Source organism: Pristis pectinata, chromosome 1 (assembly GCF_009764475.1).
Source record: "Pristis pectinata isolate sPriPec2 chromosome 1, sPriPec2.1.pri, whole genome shotgun sequence".
Lineage (NCBI taxonomy): Eukaryota > Metazoa > Chordata > Chondrichthyes > Rhinopristiformes > Pristidae > Pristis > Pristis pectinata.
Window position 1 is genome coordinate 120,928,813 of NC_067405.1, and position 26,910 is coordinate 120,955,722.

General features: G+C 38.7%; 1 protein-coding gene across 1 annotated transcript; it reads left to right on the forward strand.

Annotated features, from left to right (window-relative positions):
* The first annotated feature begins 239 nt into the window (after positions 1 to 239).
* Positions 240 to 26,545, forward strand: slc25a47b (solute carrier family 25 member 47b). Its single transcript, XM_052029770.1, has 6 exons — positions 240 to 642; positions 10,318 to 10,361; positions 10,445 to 10,516; positions 18,849 to 19,031; positions 21,882 to 22,158; positions 23,521 to 26,545. The coding sequence occupies exons 1-6, from the start codon at positions 369 to 371 to the stop codon at positions 23,805 to 23,807; spliced, it is 1,137 nt and encodes a 378-aa protein (XP_051885730.1). The 5' UTR covers positions 240 to 368; the 3' UTR covers positions 23,808 to 26,545.
* The last annotated feature ends 365 nt before the right edge of the window (positions 26,546 to 26,910 follow it).

Consider the following 26,910-nt stretch of genomic DNA (forward strand, 5'->3'; position numbering starts at 1 on the left):
TTTGGGAAACGTGCTGACAGATAAGGACGCGCCGTTTCATCAGGTGCTCGCCCGCTTCTCGTCCTCCAACAATAAACAGCTCTCCATTCCTCGCCCGGCTTAAATCTTAATAAAGCCTTGTCCAGAATCTGCATTTGCTAACTTCAAAAGGAAAAAGTTTCCACTGAAAACAACCAGTGACTGTAACTTGCCTTACTATCCACGGGAAAACGCATGACATCCCCGTCGGCTATTTCCGCCAATACGCCTGTTCGCCACCGTTCGGCCATTTCCGCCAATACGCCTGTTCGCCACCGTTCGGCCATTTCCGCCAATACGTCAGTTCGCCACCGTTCGGCCATTTCCGCCATCACTTCGGTTCATCACCGATGGGTCTTTTCCGCCGCATTCGACTCTTCGCATTGTTTACCACGCGTGTCGGCTTCTTCCGTCGCCGAGCTGGATTCAGAGCTGAGCCATCGTTGCGTTATCGCAGGGTGCGTTACATAACTGAAGTTGATCGGAGTACCCTTCTTCTCAGAAGGGTTTTCCCGCAATTCTTATGCTGCAGAAACAGATGTCCATTACATCGTGAGCGCTCAGGAAGCATTGACATTTGGTGCAAAATGCATTTCATTGACTTTTTAGCTGGGTGGTTTGCAGGTAGGAAACCTCTAATCTCTGGTTAAAGAATTTCTAAGTTAGAGCAGAGTTTATTCATTGCATGAAATTGTTATCTTATGCCGATATACCATTTTTAAAACTTAGATTTAAAAAACGAACCAAAAAAGGCGATGTTCATTTGTTGATTTTGAGATTTTGCAGTTTTTTAAAAAAAATTCAGATTTCAAATAGATCCAGAATGTAGACATTTCTTAATTTGTAGATTCGATTTCAAATTTGCTTATGAATTTCAGACTAACATGTCAATCGTTTCAAAAGCTGGAAAATGACGGCTGAAGTTGTGTATTTGGGGTTTATTAGGATGCAATTGAAAGTATTAGAGGGTAATAATGAGGACCTGTGGGATATGACGTATATGTGTGCTGAGTATGTACTATTCCGATGACAGTTTAATTAATATTGACTCTAAATTAGCAGAAACTATCCTTTTTACCAGTGCACTCCTAGGGAGATATGTTTGAAAATATAACACACAAATCATTGAAGTTATCAGAAAAGTTCTTAAAGTGGTGAAAATGCATGTGGATTCCTTGGATTTATAAATAGGAATAGAATTTAAAATCAAAGAGATTCTGCTAGCATTACTGGTTAGGCCTCGAATGAAATTATCATAGTGAAAATCGAAAATAAACTGTAGATGCTGGAAATCTGAAATAAAATTGGAAAATTCTGGAAAAACTCAGCAGGTCAGGCAACACCTGTGGAAAGAGAAGCGTCAGTTCATCAGAAGTGTCTCAGACCTGAAAAATTAACAGTTTCTCTATCCACAAATACTGCCTGACTTGATGAGTTTTTCCAGCATTTTCTGTTTTTACATCGTAGACAGTAGTGGACATCCCCTTCAAAGGAACTAAAGTCTTGGAATAGGTACCCAAGCTTTTACCATTGAAGAGGATTTCAATTATAAAGTGAGGTTGAAAAAGTAAAGAACAGAAATCATAAAGAGGTGATTTATAGAGGTTTTCAAGGTGATCTGAGCTTTTGGTTGCGTAGATAGACAACTCTTTTGGCTTGAGAGTTCTCTGGATATAGAATGCCAGACCTGAAAATGTGATAGAAATCTACTTCTTAAATAAATTTAAGGAAAGTTTGGTACTTTGGAATGAAGAATGTACAGGGTTATGAATACAGAAAGGATGTAGAACTGTGGTATATTTAGAAGTGGTCTGTAATGCTGATATGTTCTAACTATAATAATGTTTGGAAGGCATCCAGAGCTGCAGAACAGGACTGCATAATGTTGCAGGTTAAGAAGACTGGCACACGTGCTTACATTACAGATGTAAAATAATTCTGTTACATTATCACATTATTTAGGAACATTATTAAGTACTATACTGCTTTCCCTCTTTGGGGGAAACAAAAAGTATCAGCAGTTCAGACTGTTAACTGGGCCTCAGACACTTAGACCTTCTTTAATGTCTTTAGGCCTCTTTAGTTACAATTTGATCTGATCTTGATATCTTGACTAAAAACACTGTTGACTTGTGGGTCCTCTTCAGTAGTAAGTTTCATATTCACTCCTGGAATAAATTGTCACCTCACATTCTTTTAAATCGCTTTGATAGGTCTCTTGTTGCAGCCATTTGGGCAACATGGACGCTTCTGACCTTGCCTCCAATTTGTACAAGGTATCATTTTGGAGTGTGGACTTGTACTGTCTCACTAATATCCCATTTTTAGTATCATACTTGTTCATCTTTTATTTTACATTTTGTCTGAATTGCTTCTCTCCTCTCTTCCCATCAGCTTTTGTTTTAGCTGTCGCCTTCACTCTTTTCAGGCTAGACCATAATCAAACTATGCTAGTTCACAGCTTTGCTTGAATGAAACCTGTGGGAAAATGATATGTACAAAAAGTAAACAAAAGCAACTGATGATTCGTTGGCAAAATGGAATAACCTTAGAAACAATGCTCCTTTGAGACTTCCTTCAAAACATATTCAAACATTCAGAATGCACAATTAGAGGTAGGGTAGTATAAAGGAATTAATGAATACTGTATCTCATGAAGCTTTCAGACACATACAAAGTGTGCGGTGGTCCATTGTCACATTGCATGCCATGTATTGCAAAGATCCATCTCTGCTAGTCAATTGTATGTTCCATTGTACATGATTCCACCTGTCTAACATCAATCCATTTTGGGCGTGCTTCAATAAAGACTAGAGAGCTGTCATCTTTCTGAGAGAAAGTTGATAGGCACCTTCTGAAAAGGTTATGTGGGCTATCTTCTTATCTTTGGGCTGTTATTCATGGACAATTCTAGAGGTGGGTGAGAGTGACATCAAGGTAACATTTAACCAAGAGGGGCATTGACGGACCCTGCTAAAAATAAGGTTAATGATCATCAAGGGGAAAGCATTGCAATGGCTGGAGTCATACCTTACACAAAGGAAATTGGTTGTGTTTGTCAAAGATCAATCATCCTGCCCCCAGAACATCTTCAGCTGCTTCATCAATGACTTTACTTCTATCATCAGGTAGGAAGTAGGGATGTTTGCTGATGATTGCACCATGATCAATTCCTCAGCAAGTGAAACAGCAAAGAGTTACTCACCTCCAGTTATCTGAAAACCTTCCCACCATCTACAAGACACAAGTCAGGATTGTGAAGGAATATTCTCCAAACTTCACTCGACTCAGGACAAAATAATCTGGTTGATCGGGACTCCCTGAACATTCATTTCCCTCTACCACCAATGCACGGTGGCTGCCACGTGTACCATTTACAAAATGCATTGCAGCTTCTCTTCCAAGTTATTCTGACGGTCCCCCCAATAGACAATGTCTGCCACCAAGAAAGACAAGGACAACAGGTGCATGGGAACAGCTGCAGCTTACTCTCCAAATTGCACACCATTCCGATTTGATAATATATCACTGATCCTTCACTGCTGCTATATCTGAATGCTGGAAATCTCTACCCAACAGTGCTGTGGGAGTAGCTTCATCAGAAGGATTAGGGTGGTTCAAGAAGGCAGCTCTCCACCACCTTCTCAAGGGCAATTCGGCATGGGCAATACATACTGGCCTTACCAGCAATATCCATATTGCAGAAAATAAATAAATAAATAAATCTTGGAAATGTCCTCGGTCAGTGGACAGTTCAAATCTTCTGTTGCAGAATAGTTAAAGGAACACACATCCCCAAATTGGTCTAACTCATAGACTTGTTTCAGAAGCATGTCTCTTCTATTGCTTGAGTGATTTCTGCGGCTGTGAATGTTAAGTCATCATCATCCAGTAGTTCTAATGTGAAAAATCATGACCAGCTACATCAGGATTATTGAATGCTTGTGAACTTCTTTGACATTCACAAATATTCAGTAACACCCAGAACATGTTAGAAAAAGTAAAAGTACTTGTTATTTACATTTAAAAAGCACACCACACTCTCTAAAAATCAATAAGACTAATTTATATAAATAATAAAAAAACCAGATACCTTTTGCAGCATCAGCGAGCCAGTTTCCCTGACTGTTGCTGCAAAAGATGCCATCGCCCCTTTGGATTCTTTGAGAAGTCCACTGGAGCAGCGCAGGGACAGCTGCAACCAGAAGATGCCGCCTCTGACTTAGTCTGATGCCAGATCTGGAAACCTGTACTTCCACAGGGGAAACTGTGACATCAGCTGACATCAGGGCTGATGCCACTTTGGGTCAGCAAAATTACCCATCTCTGCATCCTGAATGTTGCTATGATTGGAATTGCTGAGTTTGAATTATAATTAAGATGAAAAGTTTTCCCAAAGAAAACTGGTGAAACTTCTTTATTTGGTAAATCATAGCCAGTACTTTCTTCTCAATTTGAGCATGATTTTGTTCAATTCTGTTCAGAGTATGAGGTGCAAAATCTGTTCGATTCTCATGGCAATCACACATGATGTGATTGATGATAGCGCCCACTCTGTAGTTTGAGGCTTCTTGTGTGATCATCAATATCCTCGTTATATTGTGGTGAACAGGTGAGGACTCACAGTTTAAAATGGTCTTCATTTGCTCTCTACTGAGTCTTCGTACACCTCCATTTCTCATTTTCGTAGGCTGCAACTCATTCACGTGCTTGATGGTACATGCTTGACTGCAGAGATTTTGGGGTCCTCTGGTGAGTGCTGTTGATCAGTGAGGTGTTGATCTGGAGGTGTTGCAGATTGTTTTCCTTTTAATCATTGCTTCTATCTCCTCAGTGGCAATCCAACTCAGTTGTCTAGACTTTCCTCATCAACAATAGTCTTGTATTTGGAAGTGATCTGTGGATCAGTCTTGTGGTGCTGGTAGATTCTAACAAAACTGTAAAGAGTGCACCAGGAGCTTTAGAAAAGGTGTACACACACTTGACTGCAGACTAGCATTGTGTGTGTGTGTGTGTATTTGTCTGTAATTTTTCTGTTGATGGCACTGGGGAAATTCAGTATCATTCTTATGGATTGTTTGAAGATTGTAGGCATGCAATTTTGATTTTTTCAAAACGTTTTAATAGGTCAGTTTAAAGTGTGCAGATTGCTCAGGACATTAAGTGAGGAAATACAATGGAATTGTGGGAATTGTGTCAGCGATTACAGAATAAAGAGATCAATGGAAAGAACAAAGAAATATGAAATATAATTCAGACATTTGTGAAACATTGCACTTAGTTGAGCATAAACTTAAAGGGACCAACAGTATTAATTCATTGTTCATACTTTTGGTCATTGCTACACCTTGAATAGTGTGTCTAGTTCTGGTTATTGAATCACAAAGGGTAGCACAATGATGCGTCAGGTAGTTTAGCTGCATCAGAGATGCAGCAACCCAGGTTCGATCCTGACCTTATATGCTCTCTGTGTGGAATTTGCAGATACTTCCTGGGCCTGTTTGGGTTTCCCTCTGGGTGCCCAGTTGCATTCCCAAATTGCAAAGATTCACTGATTGGTGGTATTTGGATACTCTATTGTAAATGCATGCCTACAATCTAAATTACCCCTAGTGCAGGTGGGGAAAATCAGAGGAAAGTTAAAGGCAACTAAGAGAGAATAGGTTATCGGGAAATATGGGGGAATTGGATTGATGGGATTGTTTTGCAAACTTTGGGCTTAGTGGCCTTTGATGTTGTGGGGATATATATATGTATGTATTATATGTATGGTATATTGTGTCTTAACTTTACTGCTTGATTCCTGATGCTCACAAGTTTGAGGTGAGTGAGCCTCAAAAGGAGGTATCTTGAGAGGTGATCTCATGTTGGTGACAAAGGAAAGGAGGAAATTTATTAATATATAACAAAAATATCATGCTTGTAAATCAATAAATAAAGTATATAAACTAATAAACTGGTAGGCTGCAAGCTGATAAACAATGATTTCTATCCCCCAGTCAATTCGATTGCTAATAATTCATGCCAAAGTCACATGAATATTATTTGCATTCCACAGCTTTTTCTTGTATTCTCTCACAGAATTCTCTCATGTTAGGTAGATAATTAGACTGAATAAAAATATTTGAAGTTGTGACTTAATTCAACACTTTCATTATATAAATAGTAATATTGTTTGTTTCTGTTTTTATGATGATCTTTAACTCACAGAAAATTTGAAAACAAAATCTTGCTTAAAGATCATTATTTTCATCATTTGGTATTGGTATTGGTTTATTATTGTCACTTGTACCGAGGTACAGTGAAAAGCTTGTCTTACAAACTGATCGTACAGGTCAGTTCATTACACAGTGCAGTTACATTGAGTCAGTACAGAGTGCATTGATATAGTACAGGTAAAAACAATAACAGTACAGAGTAAAGTGTCACAGCTACAGAGAAAGTGCAGTGCAATAAGGTGCAAGGTCACAACAAGGTAGATCGTGAGGTCATAGTCCATCTCATTGTATAAGGGAACTGTTCAATAGTCTTATCACAGTGGGGTAGAAGCTGTCCTTAAGTCTGGTGGTACGTGCCTTCAGGCTCCTGTATCTTCTACCTGACGGAAGAGGAGAGAAGGGAGAGTGTCCCGGGCGGGTGGGGTCTTTGATTATGCTGGCTGCTTCACCAAGACAGCGAGAGGTAAAGACAAAGTCCAAGGAGGGGAGACTGGTGTCCATAATGCGCTGGGCTGTGTCCACAACTCTCTGCAGTTTCTTGCAATCCTGGGCAGAGCAGTTGCCGTACCAAGCCGTGATACATCCAGTTAGGATGCTTTCTATGGTGCATCTGTAAAAGTTGGTGAGAGTCAAAGGGGACAAACCAAATTTCTTTAGCCTCCTGAGGAAGTAGAGGTGCTGGTGAGCTTTCTTGGCCATGGCTTCTACGTGATTTGACCAGGACAGGCTCTTGGTGATGTTCACTCCTAGGAACTTGAAGCTCTCAACCCTCTCAACCTCAGCACCATTGATGTAGACAGGTGCATGTACACCGCCCCCTTTCCTGAAGTCAATGACCAGCTCTTTTGTTGACATTGAGGGCAAGGTTGTTGTCATGACACCATTCCACTAAGCTCTCTATCTCCTTCCTGTACTCTGACTCATTGCTGTTTGAAATACGGCCTACAACGGCGGTATCATCTGCAAACTTGTAGATGGAGTTAGAGCAGAATCTGGCCACACAGTCATGAGTGTATAGAGAGTAGAGTAGAGGGCTGAGGATGCAGCCTTGTGGGGCACCAGTGTTGAGAATAGTCATGCCGGAGGTATTGCTGCCTATCCTCACTGTTTGCGGTCTGTTTGTTAGAAAGCCAAGGATCCAGTTACAGAGTTTATTTCTTGCCTTTTTCATTTGATGAGGCTGTTGTTATGTAATAGTTTGTAACTTCAGTGCATACTCCTTACATTATGTCTTTTACAAATGTTTATGGATTTTATGCAATAAAAGATATGTTATTCATTGAATCTTCAGCATTCTTTTGATAGTTGCATTTTTATCAAGTGTGTTTTGATAGGGTCAGTACATCCTGCTTATTGTGCTTGAATCACCTTGAAGTCTTTCCATCTGTAGTTGAGCTAAATATCCATTGTGTACCAAGTTAGCTCCTCACGTGAAGAAAAAGAAAATTGTATTTTGTGTAATGAACGCAAGTAAATCCAGCAAATTAACTGGGCATCTTCAGTTCTGTTACCTTCTTTTCCCTGGCTGTAAAAGGCATGTGTAAAGCACATCCAAGCTGATTGAGCTAGTTATGGGATGAGACTATATTTTTTGTTTTCAATTGCTGCTGTAAAATTTTGCCTTCCTTGCCTACCCAATCTCTGAATCTGATAAAAGGTCATTCTTTTTTGGGGCATAGTGTACAACTAATAGAGCAGTTGCCTCACAGCACAAGCAACCCAGGTTCAATACACTGCTTTTCGTATGTTCTTCCTGTGATCATCATGTTCTCTGGTTTCCTCCTACATCCCAAAGATGTACAGGCTGTGGGTTAATTAGCCATTACAAAATTTCCCCTAATAAGTAGGTGAATGATAAAATCTGAAGGGAATTGATGAGAATGTGGGGAGAATAGGTCATAGGGAAAGATAGTGAGGAAATGGGATTGCTTTGTGAGCAGTCTTGATAGGCTGAATGGCTTCATTCTATGTTGTAAGGAAAATAAATTTAACAAGTCGTTGGTCTGAAATTTGCAGGCTAAATGGGTCAGTTTGTAGGGTTGTGGGAGAAACATTTTTGTTTCTGGTTTGCTTTCCTTGGCTTATTTTACCTGTTGCTTTGCCATAGCCTGGGAAATCCAGCCAACCCAGGATAAAAATAAATGGCCTACAAAAATGGAGCTCTCTGCAAAGCTCTTGTTAATTCCCCCACCTCCTGAGAACAAATTGGTCACCTTTGTTCAATCTGCCTCTGTTGATAGCAGGATAAATGTTGCATGGGAACTCTGGTAAAGAGATGATTCAAGTGTTCTTGCACAGTGCAAATTCCTAGGAGTTAAAAATATCTCCATAGTATCTGGACTAGTAACTCAAATTCCTGCATGTGGGAGATAATGTTTTGATTTGTCATAAAAAAGACTACTCTTTGTGTGGATTTCTCATCAATAAATGGGCTATAGTCTTTGCAGTTAAAATAACTTGTTCTGGTTGAACTCATCTTCCTAAATATACACAGCAATTTAAATCTATCGCTATCTGTAACTTAGATAGAAATATCCTGCAGATCAGGTTAGTGGAGAATAGTGTACTTCTAATTATTTTTTACAAATGCCTATGTCAAGAAAACATTCTGAATTACACCACAAACATATTAGTTCTGGGAAGTACCTTCATTATTGGTTGATGGAAAATGGCAATTTTTCTGATTCCAGCTAACAGCTAGATACTACAGTCAGTTGCTGGTGTGAGGCAGATTCAGTATGATTTTCTGGGGAGATTTTAATCCTTTGCCACTCTTTTAGTTATGGGATGATATAATGGGACAAATGAGAATGAAGAAAGCTGGAACGGTATGTTGCACAGCATAGAGTGCAAAAAGCAATGGCAATATTTTGCATTAAACCATTTATGCAATTATGTATTTAAATCAGTGTGTATCACACCAACCATGAATCATAGCCATACAGCATTAAACAGGCTCTTTGACCCACTGAATCTGAACCAACCATCAAGCACCCATTTACACTAATCCCATTTTATTCTCCCCACATTCTCATCAACTCTCACACCCACTAGGGGGCAATTTATAGTAGCTCATTATCTACTAACCGAGACATCTTTTAGATGTAAGAGGAAATCAGAGCACTCAGAGGAAACACATGCAGCTGCAGGGAGAATATACAAACTCCACATCGAGAGCATTGGAAGTCGGTATTCAGCCCAGGTTCTTGGAGCTATGAGGCAGCAGCCCAACCAAGCTCTATCCCTTCCTGGGCTCTCTGGCCTCAGTTGGGTCACTCCTTGGGCTTGCCGTTGCCCTCCCAATCCCAGACTCGCCTATTTCTGCAGCTGACACATTGAACTAAACCAATAATGTGCCTGGATTAGAGGAATAAACTGCATTGCATCACATGTACTAAAAAATACATAATGATTATTTTTTTCAGAGACATGATGTAATGCCATGATCTAAATTCAAAGGAAGTGAAAGAATTATTTATGCAGCTTAAGCTGGAAACAAACATGCTTTCTATCTTTTGCAAATGACTGCAGTTAAAAAAAAAGATACATTTTCGCAGTTTTGACTGTAACTCGGGTGTAACCTTTAGAAATTCACCCTGCGTTTTATGTAGACCTTCAGCTAATCCTGCTTAATGGCAGTAGCATAGAGAGATTTTAAACAATTTTATTCAAAACCAAGTCCAAAGTGAAAGGTCAGAATGTGAACTAAGTTATTTGGAGCTGAATAGAGGAGGTTTATTCTGCATCCAGTCTTTGTTCTTCCATGATCCTTTAGTGAATGATAAACTGGGAGCTAAGGATTGAAATCAATTGCTACTATTGCAGTGATGCTGATTATGGATAAACGTTAAAAATGTTGTCAATTCTTGTGACTGATCCTTGGTGATATAAATGTCTTCATTATATCACCATATGGGCAAAATAAGTAGCAATTGTGTTAATGTGTATGTATCATAGCTGGCAGATTCCATAGTTTAGAAATGTTATGTAAGATGAATATGTTACAGAGTTCCAACAATATGAGAAGTAATTAAAGTTATGTTTTGTATCTGCTGCTGTAAAATCTACATTACAACCACAGGTGGACTTGCTACAGTTGTGGGATATCCTTTGGATACAATCAAGGTAATCTATTTATTAGAATTACTGCTAGAAGTTGCCCATATTTACATACATGATATTGCAGTTAATATCAGTTGTCTCACCAGGTGAGAATTCAGACACAACACATGTACAGCGGAGTTTGGCACTGTATTCGATCAACTTATCAGAGAGAAAAGGTAAATCTGTACAACTTTGAAGTTTGGAGTAATTACTTAAGAAACCTTTTTCTTTATTGCTTAGTAATGGAGTTCATTAATGTTACTGTCCTTAAACTGAAGGAATTCCAGAAGTTAAGTATTACAATTTATAGTTATGCACAATGTCTGGTGCAAATACATTCCCCTATAAAACTTAGTCATCGATTAAAATTTTATCACAAATTGCATGGCCTTCAATTTGAGTCAATCATAATTCAATCACTTTCAATATCATCTGCTGTAAAAAGAGCAATGTAATTCTGAATATTTAATCAAGTGGCCAGATACTGCTCAATAAATCTTTTTAAAGCTTAGCAAAAAAGGTTACTTCAAATTAAAGGAGATTGATCTTAGATACGCTTAACTGTGCTGCCTGTTTTGTTAATTTTTTTTCTTTAAAATGGAACATTTTGAACAGAGAAGTGTGAACACACCATTCGGCCCCTTGAGCCTGTTCCACCATTCAGTGAAGCCACTATTAACATGTAACATAACTTCAACCACTAGCTCTACATCCCTTTCATCCTTTTGACTGGCAAAGAACATTGATCTCAAATTTTAAATTCTTAATTGAGGTAGCCTCTGCTGTTTTTTTTGTTGGAGACAATTCCACATTTCTACCATCCTTTGCACGAAGAAATGTATCTGAATTTTCCTCATGCATGGACCAACATTTGGGAAGAGAACCATCAGTGAGGACCACCTCACAGGTCAGCATGTTTCTGACTTCCCTGTTGCGGTGTGTGGGTGCAAACGTAGGAACGTGCTTAAGATCGGATGTGGGTTTATCTCACCTCCCACTCAGCTGGTTGGCTGAACCTTGAGTTTGGGGTGGAACTCCTTCATGCTGACCTGAGTGAAGGGTACACTCTGTATCTGACCCTACAACTTTACGTCAGGCACAGCTTCCATAAGTAGCACAAAAGGCCATGGCATGGATTGAAAAGGTAAGGCAGTTAAGTGCTTTTTCTTTATTTGAATTAACATTAATGTCTTTATATTAGGTAAATGTGTTTTAATATTTTTAACATAGTTACATCTATTTCAATTGATTATCAAAGACATTTGGAAATCATTCTAAAGACTTTTGACAACTAAAGCCATCGACTGGCTATGGGATGTGGGGGACTGGGATCTGCTGCCTGAGACCTATTTGCTGCTCTTCTTTATGGGGTGACTGCATTGGATCTGTGGGAGATGAATAATCGGGGGGCCATGAGGTTTGGGGAAGGGAAGAGTGAGAGTGAACATGAGCTGCGGTAGGGACTGAGTCCAACCCTGTCCTTTGTACCCTCCTGTCCTAGAATTATCCACCAGCAGAAAAACAACAATCAATTCATTTCAAAATCATTAAACCCTGAAACAAATAAGTTATTAGCCTTCCATATTCTGCAGACAAGTTTTATTTATGTGATCTATCCTTATTTTCTAAACCTTTGAGTCTCGGCAGCATTTGGGCGAATCTGCATGGACGTTCCTTCCAAGGCTCTTATATTTCTGTGTACAATACTGCAGATGTGGTCTAAATGGGTTTTTGTATGGTTGTAGCAAAATATCTTCCCCTTTTTATTCTACCCCTCTAGTTTTAAAGACTAATTTTCAATTAATCCTTTTTGATTTTTTATTTTGCACCTAACTCTTAATGAAGCATTTATTTATTTAGTATTCAAGTGTTACGGACTCGGTGAAAGTCCCTTTAAGATAGAGAGTGTGTGTGTATGTGTGTGTGGGGCGTGCTTACGTCAATAGAAGATAAAGGACGTAATGACGTTGTTGAAGAAGTCAGAAGAAGAAGAAAGAGAGAGAGAGAAGGGAGAGAGACACCAGCCTGCTTGTTTTCTCTATCGATGGATGAGAAACAATAACTGTGTTTGCCACTGAAATCCATGTATGGAAGTTGGAAGAAATCCGGTGGAGTTCACTTTGTTGCTGACCTGTAGAAGGAAACAGGTATTTGTGTGTGGACGACCACGATTCGGATGCTTTTCGGGGTGAGGAAGTCACTACCGAGTAAACACTGAAGTGTCGTTTGGGTTCCATCGTGGAACATTTGGATTTCGTATGTACTCTCTCTATGTTTTTCTACATCTACATCTTATCTTCAGACAACGGTGGTTGTTGAAGAAGCCCTTGCTCAGGTTTCACCTTATGGCTTGCGGAACTGAACTTTAAGAACCATTCAGGAACTGGGAGTTTTGGACTTTGTCACACACACACACACGAAGAGTTTAGTTTTGGGGTTAACGTTCGAGGTTTAACATTCTTGAATTCTAACATACTAACATTTTTACTTTTATTCTACGTATTATCATAAGTAGTGATTAATAAAATAGTTTTTAACACTAAATCATGCTCAGTGTGTTTCTTTTGTTGCTGGTTTGTGATAAAATTGGGGGCTCGTCCGGGATAGTTCCCAAGGTTAACGAGTGTCGTCTGGGATTGTACCCCAGATTGACGAGATTTGTTCGGGATTCAATCCAAAGATTTTTGAGGGAGGTCTGATAAATTCTTTTTTTTAATTGGCTTGTGTGTGTGGAAACCAGCAGCAATGGATATTAAGGCATTTTTGGAGTCACCAACCCAAAAGGGATTGGAGGTGGCGAAAAAGGATGATTTGATAAAGATTGCTACAAGGCTAAACCTTACAGAAGTAAAGCAGTCTATGAGAAAGGCAGATGTTCAGAGACTGATAGCTGGCCATTATGTGGAAAAGAAGGTGTTTGAGAAGTAAGTGTTAAAACAGTTTCCTGGCAGTGAAATAGCAATTTCTGAGGCACAGGTGCAGCTGGCAAAGATAGAAGCTGAACGAGAGCAAACCCAGTTAAAGATAGAAGCTGAACGAGAGCAAAATAAATTAGAAGCTGAACGAGAACAAAAGAGATTAGAGGCCGAACGAGAGAAATTAGAGGCCGAACAAAAGATAACTCAGATGAAGTTAGAGGCTGAACGGGAACGGGAACTAATTCGGTTAAAGTTTGAGGCAGAGGAGAAGGAAAAACAGAGGCAGCATGAGTTACAAATGAAGCGTAGGAGTTCGGAATCTGATTCTGATGATGGTTTTTCAGCCAGCAGGGAGGTTCGATTAGTCCGATTAGTTCGATTAGTCGATTAGTATTATCGAAATACTGATCAGGTTGATCAGTATTTCCAACATTTTGAAAAGGTTGCTGTGAGTTCAAACTGGCCAAGGAAAGGATGGGCTCTTATGGTACAGAGTGTGATTAAAGGTAAAGCTCAAAAAGCTTATTCTGCTTTGTCTGTTGAGGATGCAGCTGATTATACCAAGGTAAAACAAGCTATTTTGAAGGCCTATGAATTGGTCCCTGAGGCTTATAGACAAAAATTCAGAGACTTGAGGAAATCTGCAGATCAGACTTATATGGAATTTGCCAATGGAAAGAGAATATGTTTTGAACGATGGTGCCTGGCTAAAAATGTAGATGGGGATTATGATAAATTGACAGAATTGATACTGGTGGAAGACTTTAAAAGATGTGTTCCAGCTGAATTAACAACATATTTAAATGAAAAGGCAGTGGAAACTTTACAAGAAACTGCTAGGTTGGCAGATGATTATGCTTTAACCCATAAATCCAAATGGGGACAACCTAAAACCTTTCAAAAGAGTTACAAAGACAATCCAGGTAAACCAGAGATTAAATTGGGAGGTAATCAAAAAGGAAAAGATGAAAAGAAGCCAGGGCTGGAGAAACCTGTTGAGCGTACTTGTTATTACTGTAGGAAACCTGGCCACGTGATATCTAATTGTGCCCTTTTGAAGAAAAAGAAGGAAGCTGGGCCCAATGCTTGCTTTCAGGCAATTAAAAATCAAAAAGGTTTAGGAGATGCTGTTAAAGACCAGTCCTTGCAAGAGGGAAAAGCGGAAAAGTTGGAGGAGGTGAGAAAAGAATTCCGTTCGTATGTATCAGAGGGTTTTGTTTCACTGAATGATGAGTCACCCCAGGTGCCAGTGAAAATTCTTAGAGATACTGGGGCTAGTCAATCTCTCTTGCTGGACAGTGTTTTAAATTTTGGTGAAGAAAGTGACATTGGTGAGGTAAATCTAGTACGAGGCGTTACAGGTGAGACCATGTCTGTCCCTTTTCACAGGGTGATTTTAAAGTCAAAGTTCGTAGAAGGACCAGTCGAGATAGGGATAAGACCTAGTTTGCCAGTGGAAGGAGTTTCTTTGTTATTGGGAAATGACCTTGCAGATGGAGAAAGTGATCCTGTGGTACGGTTAACAACCAAACCAAGGATTGATGAGTCTGAGAATGATCAAGATGTTTACCCATCATGTGCGGTGACTCGAGCTAGAGCTAAAGAATTAGCCAAGACAGACAGTCCGGTGCAGTCTGATGTGGTTCCTTGTGACAGTCCTAAACAGGAAGAAAATTATGATGCCTTATCTGAGACTTTTCTGTCTTCACTGGAGGATCAACATCCTTATAGTGAGCCTGAATTTAAAGATTTGTCTTTGTCGAGGAAGGATTTTATGGTGGAACAGACAAAGGACCCTGAGTTGACAGAATTGAAAGAAAAAGCACTCTCATGTGAGGAGATTGAAAAGGTGCCAACTGAATACTATGTCAAAAATGGAGTGTTAATGAGGAAATGGAGACCTCCTCATGTTCCTGTTACTGAGGAATGGGAAGTTATTCATCAGGTTGTTGTTCCAAAAGTTTATAGGGATGAGATTTTAAACCTGGCCCATAGTATGCCTTTGGGTGGTCATTTTGGTGTGAATAAAACTGTAGGGAAGATCTTGAAACAATTCTATTGGCCTGGTTTGAGAAAAGATGTGGTGATGTTTTGTCGAACCTGCCACACATGTCAGATGGTAGGTAAACCAAATCAAAAACCCCCTGTGGCTCCTTTGAAACCAATTCCTGCTTTTGGTGAACCCTTTTCGAAGGTGATTGTGGACTGTGTTGGCCCATTACCAAAGTCTAAGACTGGAAATCAGTATTTGTTAACCATCATGTGTACCACTTCTAGATTTCCAGAGGCAATACCCCTTAGAAATATTAAGGCCAAGACGGTGTCAAAGGCTCTTGTAAAATTTTTTACCTTGTTTGGTTTGCCAAAAGAAATCCAATCTGATCAAGGTAGTAATTTTATGTCAAAAATTTTTCAACAAATAGTCTATGAGCTGGGAGCAAAGCAGATTGTATCATCTGCATATCACCCAGAATCTCAAGGAGCTCTGGAGAGATTTCATTCTACTCTCAAAAATATGCTGAAGACTTATTGCTTTGAAAACACCAAGGATTGGGACGAAGGTATCCATTTACTTTTGTTTGCCGTTAGAGAATCGATCCAGGAGTCAATAGGATTTAGTCCGTTTGAGCTTGTATTTGGACATAGGGTGAGAGGACCTTTGGAGTTGTTGAGAGAGCAATGGGTTAATGAGGAAGTTCACTTGAGTCTGTTGGACTATGTCCAAAAATTTAAAACTCGGTTGGAGAGAGTCTGCCAGCTAGCGAGAGAGAATTTGAAAACAAGCCAGATAAGAATGAAGACATATTTTGATAGACGTGCTCGGCCTAGGACATTCGCAGTGGGGCAAAAGGTGTTGGTATTTTTCCCTAGCCAAAATAATCCCTTGCAAGCTCGTTTTTCTGGACCCTATGTTATTGAATCTCGAGTGACTGATCTAACATATATAATCAAAACACCAGATAGACGCAAGAAAACACAACTCTGTCATGTAAACATGCTAAAACCTTATTATGAGAGGGATTCAGTTGTGGCCTTGGTGGATGGTGTAAAGGTTGTTTCTAGAATGCCTGATGTTGATGTTGAGGAAGGCCAATTTAGACCAAATATTGTTCCATCGAAACTAAAAAACCAAAATATCCTGGAGAACCTTGAAACGAAATTGGACCATTTACAAGTTTCACAAAAACAACAGATGAGAGAATTAATTTTAAAATTTAAAAATCTGTTCCCAGATGTTCCAAACAGAACATCGATAATTACCCATGATGTTGATGTTGGGGATGCAAAACCAATCAAACAACACCCATATCGAATGAATGTGGAAAAAAGTAAACTTGTTGATCAGGAAATAAAATACATGTTGGAAAATGATATTATTAGACATTCTAGTTCAAATTGGAGTTCGCCCTGTGTTATTGTACCTAAACCTGATGGAACTGTTAGATTTTGCACAGATTACAGGAAAGTGAATGCTGTAACAAAGTCAGATGCTTACCCTATTCCTAGGGTGGATGATTGCATAGACAGAGTGGGAAAGGCAAAATTTCTTACAAAGATTGACCTATTAAAAGGGTACTGGTGTGTTCCATTAACAGATAAAGGAAGGGAAATTTCAGCCTTTGTAACCCCTTCTGGATTGTATGAATACAATGTTTTGCCATTTGGAATGAAAAATGCTCCGGCAACATTTCAAAGAATGATTAATTCAGTGATTCATGGGTTAAAACATACAGATGCCTACATTGACGACTTAGTGACTGGGAATGATACATGGGAGGATCACATCTCTGCATTAGAAAGGTTGTTTGAAAGACTTTCCAAGGCTAACCTTACAGTTAACTTGGCTAAAAGTGAATTTGGCCATGCCACTGTGACGTATCTTGGTTATGTTGTAGGTCAAGGCAAGCAAGCTCCTGTTCAGGCAAAAGTTCAAGCAATATCTGAGTTCCCTATTCCCACAGGTACGAGGACTGTTAGAAGATTTTTGGGAATGGTTGGATATTATCGAAAATTTTGTAAACATTTTGCTGATATTGCTCTTCCCCTAACTAATCTTCTGAAGAAGGGAGTAAAGTTTGTTTGGACAGATTCTTGTCAAGAAGCATTTAAGAAGCTGAAAGCCATTTTATGCTACCATCCTGTGCTCAAAACACCTGACTTTGAAAAGCCATTTTCATTAGCAGTAGATGCCAGTGATGAAGCTGCAGGAGCTGTGTTGTTGCAGAAGGGTGACCTTGATGATATTGACCATCCTGTAGCTTACTTTTCAAAGAAATTTAATGAGCATCAAAAGAATTATTCCACCATAGAGAAAGAATTACTGTCGCTTGTTTTAGCTTTGCAACATTTCAGTGTATATGTTTGCACCGCTCAGAAACCATTGACTGTGTATACAGATCATAACCCATTGGTGTTTCTGAGCCGAGTCAAAAACAAGAACAGAAGGCTGTTAAACTGGAGTTTAATTTTGCAAGAGTTTGATCTCATGATAACTCACATTAAAGGCAAAGATAATGTGATTGCTGATTGTCTTTCCCGATGTTAAATGGGAAACATGTATCTGTACTAATCTGATAGTCTGTAGTTGTGTAGCATGATAATTATTAACATTACTAACTATGCGCGGTTAAAATTTTCTTGGGAAAATTTTTTTTTTAGGTGGGAGGTGTTACGGACTCAGTGAAAGTCCCTTTAAGATAGAGAGTGTGTGTGTATGTGCGTGTGGGGCGTGCTTACGTCAATAGAAGATAAAGGACGTAATGACGTTGTTGAAGAAGTCAGAAGAAGAAGAAAGAGAGAGAGAGAAGGGAGAGAGACACCAGCCTGCTTGTTTTCTCTATCGATGGATGAGAAACAATAACTGTGTTTGCCACTGAAATCCATGTATGGAAGTTGGAAGAAATCCGGTGGAGTTCACTTTGTTGCTGACCTGTAGAAGGAAACAGGTATTTGTGTGTGGACGACCACGATTCGGATGCTTTTCGGGGTGAGGAAGTCACTACCGAGTAAACACTGAAGTGTCGTTTGGGTTCCATCGTGGAACATTTGGATTTCGTATGTACTCTCTCTATGTTTTTCTACATCTACATCTTATCTTCAGACAACGGTGGTTGTTGAAGAAGCCCTTGCTCAGGTTTCACCTTATGGCTTGCGGAACTGAACTTTAAGAACCATTCAGGAACTGGGAGTTTTGGACTTTGTCACACACACACACACGAAGAGTTTAGTTTTGGGGTTAACGTTCGAGGTTTAACATTCTTGAATTCTAACATACTAACATTTTTACTTTTATTCTACGTATTATCATAAGTAGTGATTAATAAAATAGTTTTTAACACTAAATCATGCTCAGTGTGTTTCTTTTGTTGCTGGTTTGTGACAAAATGAAGAGATTCATTCAACAACATACATTACTGAGTTTGGAAAATATAACCAAATACAAAGTGAACCAAGTTGGTGATGACTGGGATTAGAAATGAGACAAATTTTTGATTCTGAATATTGTAATTTGTAGCTTATATGTCTATGGCAATATCGGAGCTGTGAAATGAACAAAAAATATTCTTAATTTTTTTTTGTCTCTACACAGGTTTACGGATTTTATAAAGGAATGGCATTGCCTGTTCTATCAGTAGCTATATGCAGTTCAGTTTGTTTTGGCACATATAGAAATTGTCTTCATTTTTTGTGTCAGTTCCGGCATGGTAGCTCTGCCCTGAAACCATCTAGACTTGATATTTTTGTTGCAGGCTGCGCTGCAGGGACTGCTGAGGTAAGCTGTTTGTAATACAATAATCTTCCCATCTTTTGTACATTAAATTCTTTATTTGCTTTGGTTATGCTACAGCCTATTAATTAGATAAAATGCACAAGGGGGGAGCAATGTCATATGTACAAATCACCGATAAAATTTGAAAAATAACCAGATAATGCCGAAAGTTATCAACAGGTCGTACTATGTCTTTGAAGGAATTTAAAAAGTTAAAATTTCAACTTGGAGAAGCGCAAGGTTTTAAGTTGTGCAGAAAGGAGGGAGGGCAGCAAAGAACAAAATGGTAGGTTAGTCAAAGGGTGGAAGCTAGGCGTAATTGTCCAAGGCAAAAGGGGATAATTATGGGACTTAAAAAAAATGGGTTTAGATGAGATTTATTGAGGATTAGCAGAATCATTGACAAATTTTCAAAACTGAGTGCAACATGTTAAGGACTGTATTTTGTTTCCAAAATCCACACCTGTAATAGCTTGGTAGACACATTATTTTTGCTCCTCCTTGCTCTTGGAACTTATTTCTTCACATACACATACATGTTCCCAGAGGAACGTGTCTTATATGCAGGAAGTGAGTGGAGTCAAAAGAAGAATAGTTCAAATAGTGAACATGTTCAGCAGGTGGAGGAGGATAGCAGCAGATTGAGATTGTTTCACCTTCTGTTCAAGAAAGAAGCAGAGGGCTCTCAGACCATCTTTGTGTGAGATGGAGGTGTAAAAGAGTTGTTGTTAATGATGGAACTTATCATTTTAATAAGTTCCTGGTTCTATTTTAATAAGAGCAAGAGCTTATTAAAATAGATCAGAATTGGAGATGTAGGTAATGGCACATGACCCTCTCCATGCATGATAAAAGTTAAAGAAATAAGTTTTCTTTCCAGTTCTAATTGAAGGGCATAGAAATGAAATATGTTCCCCTCTCCACAGATACTGCCCAGCCTATTGCAGATTTCCAGCACTTCCTGTTTTTATTTCAAATTTACAGCAACTGCAGTGTTTTGCTTGTGTAATAAAAATGATTTATTTTCTGATGAAATATTAAATTATTCCTAGACTCTTATCTCATACACCATAGCCAGCTAAATTTTCTACAATGTGGGATTGATTTACAGTACATTCTTTGCCTACATTCTTGAATGGAAAAAGACTAATGGGGTTGAGTGCATAGACTGATTTAAAAATTATAAATTATTCTTAGTATCTTTATCATTTTATTGATGTCTGATTATTGCTGCATACAATAACCGTGAGTTTGTGGTCACATTTTCATTTGAGTCTGAGATTCTTTGCAGAAATTGAGCTCATAACCTTGTCTGACCTTTGGTGTAGCACTAAGGAAATCCTGCAGGAGGTCCTGCTTTCAAATGAGACATCAAACTAAGATGCCAATTCATGTGGATATAAAGTGTTCGTTGGCAATTGTTGAAGCTGTTCCAGTTCTTGGCCAATATTTGTCCCTCAGTCAGCACCACAAAATGTATTAACTGGTCTTTTATCTCAGTGGACCTTTTCAATGAAGGTTTGGTTGCTGTGTAATAATTCATTCACTATTAAGCTCCCTGGGACACACTGAGGACGTGAAATATATTGTACAAATAGATCTTTATTTTGACTTGCCTCTCAACATCCTTGTCTACTAAGTTCTATTACTTTTATCTGTGAAAAGAACATTAAAAATAGGAGCAGCGTTAGCCCACGTGACTCTCCCAAGCATACTCTGCCAACTATCCTTAATATCAACTCTGTTTTCCCACTTAATTTCCTTGGGGTCAAAAAATCAATTGATTTTGGTAGAATAACACCACCTGAGAATGCACTAGAAGTTGTAATTCTGGAAGGGAGAGCAAAAGAAGTCGCTTAATTGAGGGAATATTATTCTTAACCCTGGTGTAGTTCATAATATTTCATGTTGAAAGATTACAGAAAGAGAGCTTCTGATGTTTCATTACATGCATTAGGGGATTCTCAGTAAATTGAAATCAGTTCACAGCACATAACCAATTTCAGGGTTTATTGCTAAACTCATACATGGTGTGTATTAACCAATATTTTTGTGTTGATCTCAAAAACTTCTTTTTAATGGCACAAACTTTTTTCCTAATCCAACTTTGTCTGAGTGGTTTCATAACTCCTTCAAAGAGCCACTACTAACTGTAAGGAAAGAATTAAATTTTCCAGAAGTCATATTTGATTCCTCCTTGGTATGTGCAAAAGTGTGTAACACAAAATGGTGGTTGTAAAACAAAGTGGTGTCAACTTGGAATGTGGTAATGTTTTGAGAATGTACAGGAGTGCACAGCCTTGAGATTAGATAATGGTGAAAACTTTCTTCTGCAAAACATGCTGTCTCTGTTTTTAAGTCATGTGCCTAGCCCAAAGGCCATGAGGGATAAGAAGGCACAGACTGGTACCATGACTGAATGGAAAAGTACCAGAGTAGAGGTTTTGAAGGGTACAAAAAGGGGCTACTCCTTCATGCAGGGGGAATCTTGCCTTGGGTGGAGCTGCGACCAGTACTAACACAAGGCAGAGAGATGGCTGCAGAAGAGGCTGCTGGACATCTGGGGTTCCCTCAGGCACTGTATCAGATTGGTTGATAAGTATTCTTTTTCCCTTCTGTATTTTATTAAGTATTCTTCTTTCTTTATGTATTTTATATTGTAATAAAGTAGTTTTTATAATCTTTAAATTGTATATAGTGCCTCCTTTGTTTGCGAATACCTCTTGCTGCTGAGGAAAGAACAAGGAACAAATTTTAAAATATTTTGTTACGCTAACAAAAAAGGTCAATTTCTAATATAACAGATTCTTTTAATTTTCATTTAAAGTACCTTGTTTATTTTTTTTTACCCAGGCCATGGTGTTTGCTCCCATTGACTTAATCAAAATAAGGCAGCAGAATCAGACACATCCTCGTCAGCCATATCAAGGTCCTTCAGCTTTGTTAACAATGCCCAAATACAGAGGCCCAATCCACTGCCTGATAACAATATTAAAAGAGGAAGGCGCCTTGGGGTTGTACAGAGGTATTACTGCACTGTGGTTAAGAGACATTCCATGTTTTGGATTATATTTTGTGGCCTACTCTGCTTTCAGTGAACAACTTACTCAACAAGGACAACATAAACCAGGTATTTACAAGTTTAGAACAATTTAGAGGTCAGTTCAACATCTGTCGATATTAAATGAGCTAATTCCAGTTTCAAGATTGTGTCCATTGTTCTGTGCTGCTGAAGATAAGAAATAGTTTCTGTGCATCTACCCTATCAAATTATTTAACCACTTTTGCATTGAATGTATATTTTAAAACAAAATGAATTCTTGGAATAAAGGTATCAGTGACATTTATTATTGTCCATTAGTAACAGAGAACTGTGATGAATTCTAACCCCCAAGGATCTTTGGATTAGAGTTGGGTAAAATGTAAAAAATGTTATTTTTTTAATCTCAAACCTAAACTCAACACTCTGGCTATTGAATATGTTACTGCATCATTGATTTATTTCTCAGTTCTAGCTTTAATGCTGGTAGGCTGCCAGGATTTCACAGACCTAAGAATATCTAGCAATACAGTATATGGGAGAAATGCTGTATGGAAGATAGGTGGAGTAGGGGAACTGTTTCCTTCACTTTTTCTGGGCCAGGAGTGCCTCCCTCCAAGCAAACCTGTTCTGACAATATCTTGCCCAATCCCAGTCAAATATCTTCCATGACCCTCCTTTTCTTGGTACTCACATGTCCTTCAGGGGTTGCCCAGAATTTTATGATCTTTTGGGACTTTTTCCCAATCTTCATTTTCCTCCTGATCTCTTTGGTCCTTTCCATGATTCTAACAGCCCCCCACCCTCTCCCCACCCCCCCCAACTTCACCCTGATTTCTCTGATCCTTTTCTCGATCTTCCAGATTTTTTTCTGCTCACCACTTCAGGGCTGTTTGTCAGTATGACCTTTTAACCCATCTAGTCTCTGTCACTTCCACTCTCATAACGTTGTTTGTCCCTGCCCAAGCTCATTCCACCTGCTACTGAAACTTCCATCAATGCTCTGGTTACTTCCAGTCTGGTCGTCCTTCCTCGCATCTTCAGTTTATGAAGTTCTGCTACCTGAAGCCTGTTCCACATCAGGACATGGTCATCGATCCTTCCCCCATCCTTGCTGATCTAACTTGGCTCCTGTTTGTCACATTCTTCCAACTTAAAATTGTAATTCTTGCGTTTGATATCGTTTCATGAACTCTTTTATCTCCATCACTATTAACATTTCATGCATCCTCTTAAACAAAAAACTCTCCTTTCATTTCTCTCTGGCCTCTACCCGTTTGTGCCCAAAGTGCGTTTGGGCATTTTTTTTTAATTCTAAAAGCAGTGTACAATTGAAAATTGTTATGCTCTTTTAGGGTGGCTGCAAGCAAACTGGCAATGTGGAATGATGAAAATGTGTAAATATTTTACACCAAATATATTTTGAAATAGTAAAAACTTTCTCATAATCAGGTTGGCTGGGGAAGATGGTGGCTGGTGGATGCGCAGGCACGACTTACTGGATATTGGCAACTCCAATGGATGTTGTGAAATCTCGAATGCAGATGGATGGCATGGGGCAGCAGAAATATAACGGTGTACTGAATTGTATGACTGAAAGTTTCAGACAAGAAGGGATAAGAGTTTTCTTCAAAGGTTTGACCTTGAACTGTGTCCGTGCGTTTCCTGTCAATGGAATGACTTTTGCAATATATGAAACTGTGCTGGTATTCCTCAAAAAGGTAAATTTAAAGGATTAGTGCATTCCAAAAACATCTGAAAGCAATGTTTCTTTATCTATATGTTGAACTTGCATGAGGCTTCATGAACTTGAGTGAATATTTTTAAACATAGACAGCTGAATGTGGACTAGCCAGTAGCTAATAAAATAATAAATCTCAGTCACATTTTGATTTTCCTTTTTAAAACTGCTTAATAAATTTCGAGACTTCCAGCAATCTTTTTTTCACACAACTTTTATTTGTATAATCTGTTCTGGAGTTAAAGGTTTCCAAGGGAAAAATACTCATTATCATTTAGCTAATGCTCAAGACAGTGATTTTAAGTAGTTTCCTAAAACTCTTAATGTCATGATTGAATTATTTCTGCTTTCCTTTCCTCATTAATTTGTGGATCTTTGCTGCCATAATGTACTGTACTCCTAATGTCTTTGAACCATGTGAATAATCAGAAATGTTTTAATGTTTAAAGCTAAAGAGAAACTTGTTGGTAAAGCTTAAATTACTTGAAACTTAAACATATTTTTCCAACTTACTTTCTTACGTAAATCTTGACTTTACAAAATATTAATGCTCTGACTTTTGAATGAGAAGAGTGAATCTTTAAACTTCACTCCAGCATTTGAGTACTTAGTCGCATCTGTTTGGTATTGTAGTCAGGGATTGCTGTGTTCTCAGAGGTCCCATGTTTTGATTGAGATGGTAGGGCAAAATCCAAATTGCTTGATCACATGGATCCTACTGCACCAGTGTCTGCAGTGAGTACTACCTCCAAAATGTGCATCAGTTGCTCACCTAGGCAATTCCTGCAGGAACTCCTAAATTCATAATTTCTATCTCCAAGGACACGGCAATAGGGCCATGGAAACACCACTGTCTGCAGGTTCCTCTCCAAGTTGCACATCATGGAACATAGAACTGTGCAGCTCTGGCCCATGATGTCTGTGCTGACCTTGCTGCCATTTAAACTGCACATCTGCCTGTCCGTAGTCTATCTCCGTCAACTCCCTGCCTGTTCATGTGTCTGTCAAAATGCCTCTTAAACATTGCTATTGTATCTGCTTCTACCACTTCCCCCACATTGCGTTCCTAGCAACTATCACTCTCTGTGCAAAAAAAACCCTAAATCTCCTTTAAACTTTCCTCCTCTCACCTTAAAGCTAATGACCTCTAGTATGTGATATTTCCACACTGGGAAAAAGATTGACTACCTACTCTGTCTATGCCTCTCATAATTCTATATAATTCTACCAGGTCACCCCCTAGCCTCTGACGCTCCAGAGAAAATAATATAAGCTTGTCCAACCTCTCCTTTTAACTAATACTCTAATCCAGGCAACATCCTGGTGAACCTCTTGTGCACCCTTTCCAAAGTCTCCACATCCTTCCTGTAATGTGGGAACCAGAACTACAGACAATGCTCTAATTGTGGCCTAACCACAGTTTTATACAGCTGCAATATGACTTCCTGACGTTTATACAACACCCTGATGAACGTGAGTATGCCATACACCACCTTTTCCACCCTTTCTACTGCTGCCACCTCACACTTGTCCAGATTAAATTCCACCAACCATTTCTCTGCCCTCATTTCCATCTGGTCTATAGCTTGCTGAACTCTTTCATAAGCTTCTTCACAATCCATGACTCTGCTAATTTTTGCGTCATCTGCAAACTTACTAATCAGCCTACTTACATTTAGGTCCAAATCATATATATCACAAAAAACATAAGTTCCAACACTGATCTTTGCAGAACACCACAAGTCACAGCTCTCCAGTCAGAATAACAGCACTCCACTACTACCTTCAGCCTTCTATGGCCAAGCTAATTTTGAATCCAATCTACCAAATCTCCATGGATTCCTTGTGCCTTAATCTTCTAGATCAGTCTACCCTGAGGGACGTTGCTGAAAGCTTTACTAAAGTCTATGTATACAACATCCACTGCCCTGCCCTCAACAAACATTTTCGTCACCTCCTCAGAAAACTCATTCGGGTTTGTAAGGCATGTCCTCTTCCTCACAAAGCTATGCTGACTATCCCTAATAAGTCTATGTCCAGATGCAAGTAGATCCTATCCCTAAGAACCTTCTCCAATACATTGCCTACCACTGTTGACTGATGTGCTGTTCCAGGATTTATACTCACCCTGAGTCTAAATCCTGGAACTTCCAGCCAGCAGTAATGTGGAAATATGTTCACCAGAAGGATGGCAGTGATTCAGTAAGTCGACTTTCCACATTCTTCCCAATTAGGGATGGGCAACAAATGCTGGTCTTGTCAGTGACTCCCAAATGCTGAAAAAATGAATATATTTTTTAGCATTTGCCTTTGAACACCTTGAATGTACAAGATTTTAAGATTAAGAGAAACAATGCACAATATAAACATTCATTTGTTTTTGTCTTGTGCCATGAATGATAAGGCTACAGAAAGTGAACTACAGGGAAAAATTATATTTCGGCAATAATTGTATATTTTTCTGTTCCAGATTTTTACATTGTAAATTTTTATGTTACACTGATTGCATATTGGTGCTGAATGCGTATTGATGGTTATGTAAATTGTAATTTCATGTAAAAATAAGTTATTATTTTTTCATGTTATAACCTAAATATTACCATTTTTATATTGATTTAAGACTGTTTGGCAGTAGATTGAGCTTCTCAATAAGAACCAAAAAAAAGATCCTACTCATTTGCACTATTACTCTTGTTCTGCACTTCAGCTCCTCTGTACAATGAATTAAATTTAAATATTTCAGAATGGCCCATGAACACTACCTTGTTATTCCTTTTTTTTTGCACTATTTATTTATTTTTTGTACTTGATAGGTTTTTGTCCTTGCACTGTATTGCTGCCGCTAAACAACAAATATCACGTCATATGTCAGTGATAACAATTCTGATTCTATCCTCAAAATACTAAAAAGTAAACATACAAAATGTGTATATTAATTAATGCAAAAAAATCCTACATGTTATTTACTTAATTCAATTTACAAAATAAATAAATTAACTTCAATTCCTCCTTTCAGTGTCATATAGTCATAGAGATACAGCTCGGAAACTGTATTCGGCCCATTGCATCCGCACCATCAACCACCCATTTAAAGTAATCCT